The sequence below is a fragment of the Apteryx rowi genome, unplaced genomic scaffold, assembly GCF_003343035.1.
Source record: "Apteryx rowi isolate R43461 unplaced genomic scaffold, aptRow1 scaffold_1641, whole genome shotgun sequence".
Taxonomy (NCBI): Eukaryota; Metazoa; Chordata; class Aves; order Apterygiformes; family Apterygidae; genus Apteryx; species Apteryx rowi.
In genome coordinates, this window is record NW_020447910.1 from 9967 (window position 1) to 17102 (window position 7136).

At 46.7% G+C, this 7136-nt stretch overlaps 1 protein-coding gene across 1 annotated transcript; it reads left to right on the top strand.

Annotated features, from left to right (window-relative positions):
- The first annotated feature begins 356 nt into the window (after positions 1-356).
- Positions 357-4758, top strand: LOC112963220 (olfactory receptor 6N1-like). Its single transcript, XM_026060083.1, is given in 2 exon segments — positions 357-452; positions 3754-4758. Coding segments are annotated over 2 exon segments (1101 nt in total).
- Positions 4759-7136: the final 2378 nt, after the last annotated feature.

The window sequence follows — 7136 nt, forward strand, 5'->3', positions numbered from 1 at the left end:
CTGGTCCCGATAGTTATCCTCATTGTTTGAGTAACCCCTTCCTGCTTTCTTCTTTTCACTTTAAATACTCCTATTAGTAAGTCTGAGCTTCTTCCGGGAGAGCCTTCTTCCAGTGCAGTACAATGGTCATTACTGTGCAGCCTTCCAGGGCCTCTTTCATTTCATTATTCCTCAGATGGTAGATAAAGGGACTGAGGAGAGGAGCAACCTTGCAGTAGAAGACAGTATCTTCCTGTGGGCCGGACATACACGGTTGCAGTGGTGTTATAAAAGACAGTAACTGCCATGGGGTGGAAAGCACAAGTAGAGAAGGCTCATTGCCTTTTCTCACAGAGGGCATCAGGCAGACAGTAAAGATGATGCAGCAGCAGGACACCATGTTAAGCAGAAGGAAGCAGAGTATGTCAGCCTACAAGACGGTGAAAAATATAATCGCACTGACTGCAATACAGGTACAGGGGAGATTCAGAATAAGGGCTGGATCACAAAAGAAGTGGTTAGTCTCCTTGGGGCTACAAAATAAACTGAGTGGTGGAGGAGGTGCGTGGCGATGGGGCCAAGAAACCTGTCACCCAGGAAGCAATAGCCACCTGGCCACAGGGCTTGCTGCTCAAGAGGGCAGAGTAGCACAGAGGGGAACAGAAGGCAATGTAGCTGTTGCAAGTCATGACAGCTGGAAAAGTGCACTCAGTGGTGCCCAAGAAGAAGCAATAGAGCTGTATGATACAGCCATCCGTGGAGATGCTAATGGCGCTCTGAAACAAAAAGTCTGTATAGCATCTCTGGCACAGTGACCCTGGGGTACCAGTTTGCCCTGAAGGAGAAGTGACTCAGGAAGAAATACACAGAGGGGTCTGAGGATGGCTTTCTCTTTGCACTGGGACAGTGATGATAATGTTGCCCACGATGGTCAACATTTACGCAGGCAGGAAGAGTACGAAGAAATACATCTTCCTTTGCCTTGGTCTGGGAAACTCAAGGAACGTCATGTCTGTGGTTGTGTTCCAGCTCCACTTTTCCATCTGTCTCTTATGGTCTGCCTAGAATAAAGACTTAATAGTGGTACCAGGACCATTATCCTAAAGATGAGTCATTATGCATTCAACAATATGCACTAAAATAACATTGCTGCTGAGAATGTAAAATGTTCCAGTGATAGAATTAAGAAAGAAATGCTTGGTGTCAGAAAATGAAACAAATCCCAACAAGAAATTTACAAGAATTTTGGCTTCCTTCTAAAACAAAAAAAAGATGATGATATTCCTTTTTAGTTTCATATGAATCAGCTCACGTCAGATAGATAAATAATGTTCTACAGCAGCCTGTTCCTGTTACCAAGTATAAAGGGAGGCCAGATGATTAACACACACTAAGACATCTCAGCTCTGCATGTGCAAAGGTCACCCTACCAGACTCCTGATAAGTCGCCATTTTCACAGAGGGACTCCATACGATCTTTTGATAATGCACCCTACAAGCTTGGGAAGAGAGTTTCCCCTGTGTCAGTATGATTCCGGCTCCCAGTCTGTTGTGTGATAAGCATAGAAGAACAATCTACTGATGAGCAGCTCGTAACAACATGGGTCCTCGCTTCCCTTTCTGCTCCCTGGAAGGCACGGACCTGGCTGCATATTTCAAGCACTACACATGTTTAAGGGAGGTGCTTTCTGGAAAAGGAACTAAGGGATGGAAAGGGAATGGTCACGAAGGGACAAATGTTGAGAGAGGAAGAGAGAATTAAAATTTTCAAAACTACCTCTTCGTGCCATGATAGCTACCTCTTTAGTCCTGTAAACATTATTAGGCATCTGGCACTGATTTGCTTTTGCCATAACTGTGGATATAATTCATGTACCTGCTTCCCAGCTATCCTAAACACAGGATTTCTTCCAAAGCTACATCAGAACAGGAAAATATTAGAACTCAGTTTGTTATTGCTCAGATCAGGTGACAATAGTCTGCTCGGTTTCAGAGTCTAGCTCCTGAATACATCTACTTCGTGCAGATACTTCACCATCTTTCTTGGACTGAAGACACACATTCAGACAGAGGTGTGCACACATGTTTAAATGCATTTTTTCTATCATGATATGAGAGAGAAAGAAGAATTGGTTGGGGATGGGATTATCAGTAGCAACTTGAGCATCTTGATTAGAAGAGCGAGGGCTGTGTAAAAGACAGAAAACCCTTTGCTAGGGTTTGTCAGGGTGCTGGGTTTTGGTAAGAGATGCACAATGATTAGGGTGCTGTAGGAAATTTTTACTCCAGTGAGGTGGAAGGAGATGGCTGAGAAAGCCTTCTGTCTTTCTACGGTAGGAGTTCCCAAAACAGTGAATACGATACTAACACATCCTATCCCTGGCAGAATTGAAAGGGAGGGGAATGCTGCTCAGCAATCACCAGCGTAACAATGTGGATATTCCCAAGGAGAGTCATAATACAGATGAATCAGCAGGAAGAGGAAGGTCTGAAATTCTGGGACATCAGTGTATCCTAGAAGGCTACGTTTGATAACAGATGTCCCACTGTCCCACGTACATTACATGGGATAGCACTAGATGGCCACTGGAAATGGACATTCATGAAGTTCATTTGAAATACATTGTAACTTTGTGAGGCTTTGTGATGGCTGCCTCAGTCATCTCCAACTCCCTGTAATAGGTCTAAAGTTTGTAGCAGGGACCCATCAGGGGCATAATTTTGTCTGACCCCAGTGTTATGAAAGGCCAGAGGAGGAGTGGGCAAAGAGCTCTGTCTTGCAGACATGGACTTTCCCTGAGCAGGTGCTCAAGCATGTATCAGGCATTTATCACAAGCATGTGCTTGATCATGCTCCCACACGACCTCAGTCCCCACTCACCCTCGAGGCACTCATCCGTCTTCATTACAATGCTGAACGGGGAGCCCTGAGAGCTCAGCTGGAAATGCTGAGGCCGAGGTGTTGTTTTGCTGCAGGAGGGCAGCCCAAATGCACTCAGAAATTGAAACCAAAGAGGAAAAGATGTGCAGGAAATGAWCTTCCCTCTCCTTTTCCCTTCCTCCCCATGCAACAGTTCTCTTCCTCACGTTGCTTGGATGGCTCAGGTACCMCTTCTCTGGCATTCACTTTTTTCCCTTCCTTCTCTCCCAAGTTACACAACTGCTTATAAGTATCCTCTCTGACAGTCCCTTTACAGTCCCTTCCAAAACTGAGCTAGTGACTCCTGGCTACTCTTTGTCAATGGAAGGAGATGGACTGTCCAGTGCAGAGTCATCTCCTCCAAAAGCACATGTTTCAGGGAGCTGAGACCACTAACTCCATTCAGTGACCATCCTTCTTCTGTGAGAAGAAACAGCCTATGGCATGATGTGTTCACCTAAAGGCTATTTTTGCATGTTGGTGCTTTTTCTCTCTGGCACGTCTGCCTGTTGCTYGAGAGCAGAAGGATTTGGCCAACAGCTCTGCTGGGTATTACTGGGAATAACTTCAGGCACAGTAGGCTACATAGGAGCAAATGAACATTCTCTTTTAATCCACAGAGAGGTAGAGGCACCTCAAAGGAGCAACTCATCTCTCTAATCAGAGGAGGTTCCCCTAGGATGAACAGTTTTGCCCTCCAGAAGAACCTGCTCCTGCCCTTTCACTGGGAATGGAGCCCCTAAACCAAACGTGAATTCAGTCAGATGAGTGCAAACATCCATGTTGTCTCTGGCAGCAGCGTCTTCACAATTCCTTTTTACCACAAACACAGAAGTGCATGTTCTTTCTCTTAGATTCCCTTCCCACCAAGTGGGGGCAAGAAGGACCTGCAGCACTACACGGAGAAAGAGGAATGGGATAACTGGACATCTCCAGTGGAGTTCCTCCTGCAGGGACTGGGTAATGTCCACAAGCTTCAGATGCCTCTCTTCCTCCTCTCTCTCATGATCTACACGGTGACCATGTTTGGGAACATCCTCATTGTTGTGCTAGTCGTGGCAGACAGGCCTCTTCATACCCCCGTGTACTTCTTCTTGGGGAATTTCTCCAGTGTGGGAATCTTCTACACCTCCACCATCCTTCCCAGGCTGCTGGCCAGCTTCCTACCTGGGGACAGAACCATTTCTGTTCATGGCTGCATGTCACAGCTCTATTTCTTTGGCTGTTTTGCAGCTACTGAGTGTTAGCTGCTGGCCGCCATGTCCTACAATCGGTACTTGGCCATATGTCAACCCCTGCTCTATGCAAGCCTCATGAACTGGAAGGTGTGTCTCCAGCTGGCAGATGGGTCTTGGCTAGCAGGATTACTAACGTCTACAGTAGACACATGGTTATTTTCTCAGTTACGGTTCTGTGGCCCCAATGCAATGGARCACTTCTTCTGTGATTTTACCCCTTTGCTAGAGCTCTCCTGCAATGACACCGTGGTGCTTACACTGGTTACTTTCATAATCTGCTCTCTGGATGTGGTCTTCCCTTTCCTTTTCACACTGGCATCCTCTGTCTGCATCATACTTGTTATCCTGAGGATCCTGACAAGCATGGGGAGGCAGAAGACTTTCTCCACCTGCTCCTCTCCCCTCACCGTGGTTACTGTTTCCTAAGGGACCCTCATCATTGTCTATATGATGCCCAGAACAGCCCTGCTGAGACAACTCAATAAAATGCTATTGTTTTTCTATGCAATCCTCATGCCCATAGTCAATCCACTCATCTACAGCCTGCGGAACAGGGAGGTCAAGGCRGCTCTTGGAAATGCACTCAGGAAAACTGTGGCCTACACRCAGAGCTCATACTAGCTGTGATCCACCAGGAATAAAGTGACCTAGCRTGGCAGACCTGGAAATGCATATTCTGTGTATGAGGTGTAGATTTAGAAGTGCAGGAGACTGAGAAGTTTGTGGAATGGGAAGGGGGAGAAGGGAATAAATGTCTTAGAGGAATATAGGCCTGGTGTAGAAGGGTGCACAGAGTATCCCTGGCTTTCTTCTTTCATTGAAATAAACACAGTTATGATCCTGGAAGCAGGAGCTCTTGTAATGTCTTAGCTTTCTTTTTATGGGAAGAGAATAAAGGAATTTCCGCTGTGATGTGAAATCCTTGCAGGGGCAAACATTGAAGTGTTTTCCTGTCTGTGGGTTCCAGAGATGGGAGCCCTCTCTCTCAGCTGTACATCTTCCMAGCRYAGAGGTCTGTATTTCAGGCAATAACGTTACTTACCGTTCTGTTCAGTGAAGAGCAACAGTTCAACAGAGTTRACTGCACCCATGCATGTGCCTCCTATGAGTCAGGATGGCTTCAGGTATGCCAAACATGGGTGTGGGCAGGGGTCATAGAGCCGGAGCCTAGTGAAGAGGTCTGCTAGGGACTGAGGAGAGAGGGGGAAAATGGAAGCAGAAATGGGAAATGCACAGGCATCTGAAAGGGCTTCCAGTGYTCAYGTGTGGTGAACAGCACTGCTGCTTGTGGTTGAGGACAGCAGTGAAGGCCTGGCTGTGAGTCAGCCCATCCTGAGGTCAGTGCCTAACACAAGCCACATGCAGCACCTCACTCCTTCCCTGGTCTGACCAGGGAGCCCAGGCCATCAGATCAAGCGGAGAAGACTCCCCACAATAACTTTGTATGGGGATTGAAAGCGGGGACTTCCAGCAGCAGTATGGGATGGGGGTCTCAAGCAGGAACACACTGAGTTCTTGACACACTGTGACCCCCCAGACTAGGGCAGTGATGGATCACACAGAGCTCCCTCAGGACAGTATTGGGCTTGGCTTGACTGTCYTTGCGTGGGTGCTATCTTCCTTTCAGACAGAAATAAGGAATACCAGCAGGTGCAGGCCAAGCTTCTCCCTGATCAGTAAKGAARTATGTGAGCRSAGGTAYTYCTGTACGAAGCAACCATTCCCCATTTCCTGAAGAGCTGGACTTCAGTCACCTCCTGCATCCCAGGCTGAGCTGAGCATGTGAATGAGCTGTTCTTTCTAATGRTGCGCACAGRTTTCTGGGAAATGACAAAGAAAGGGAAATSTGGAAAATACTCTGGTTGAAAGTGGTATGACAGAGAAAAGAACTAGAGATGTGAGAGATACCAAGGGGATACCTGGGGGGAAAAAGTATGAGCCACATAGCTTGCTTTTCCTTGAGGGGGGTGTTGGACCCAATGACCTCCACAATAAAAAATCCATTTCCTTGAGTATCCCCAAATTTAATTTCTTTTTAAGAGTGAGTCCCCTGCAATTCACTTCAACAAACTTTTATGATCCAAATTGCAGCTGGTCAGGGAGATTTCACTGATAGTCAATCAGCCACATCAKAGAATGACAGATATACTCTTCTAGGATGGGCTCCTGAAACAGGTAGGATGAATCCCTCTCTGGAGATGTGGAGATGCTGGTCTCTTGTCATGGACTTGGGAGGGAGCTGAGGTGACAGATGAGGCTGAGGTGACTTTGACACAAGAGGCTCTATGAATTCGTATGTGTAGGTGTTCAGAGCCATTTGAGGATGTCCTGCTTGGCCTCAAACTGCCCCTCCCAAAGGGCACAGGTTTGCTGTGCATGAAGTATACATGCCCAGGCCATCTGGAATACCACTGGATGCCTGCGAGAGGTACCATGCAAAGGAGCTTCCTCTTTAGCCTGCCTTCACACTCAGTGAGGCATTCCTAGAGGGATACACCTCACCTTAAGTAAATTGTCTAAATTAGCTCAAATGACTTGAATCCAATAGTAGATGCTTCTCTTCACTAACTACAAAGGAAGCTCAGGGAGAGACATCTCTATGGTAGAAATTCCAGGCTAGGTAACTGAGTGCTCCTAGCTCCGTTTTTCTTGGTCCAGACAACTCCTTGACCCTTCTGTGGAATCACTCCATCTTGACTTGTTCTGCATGAGGCAGAAGTCTATACAAACTCCCTCTTCCCCTTTCCCCTCCTATCAGGGCAGAAATTCATCTCTCCCTTTGCTCAAAGAAACAGGCAGTTACTGAGRCATGAAGAAGAACTGCAAATTATTCCTGCCTTCTCCACTTACTTACTTACACTCTAGATCATCACCTTTTCCCCCAAAAGCACGATCCCTTGTGAGGATCCATAAAGCTCCAAACAGCAGCACACACCAGAAGATGAGCCATTCAACAGCAGAACATACAATGTCAAGGAAGTCTTACTGCTGATAAGGAC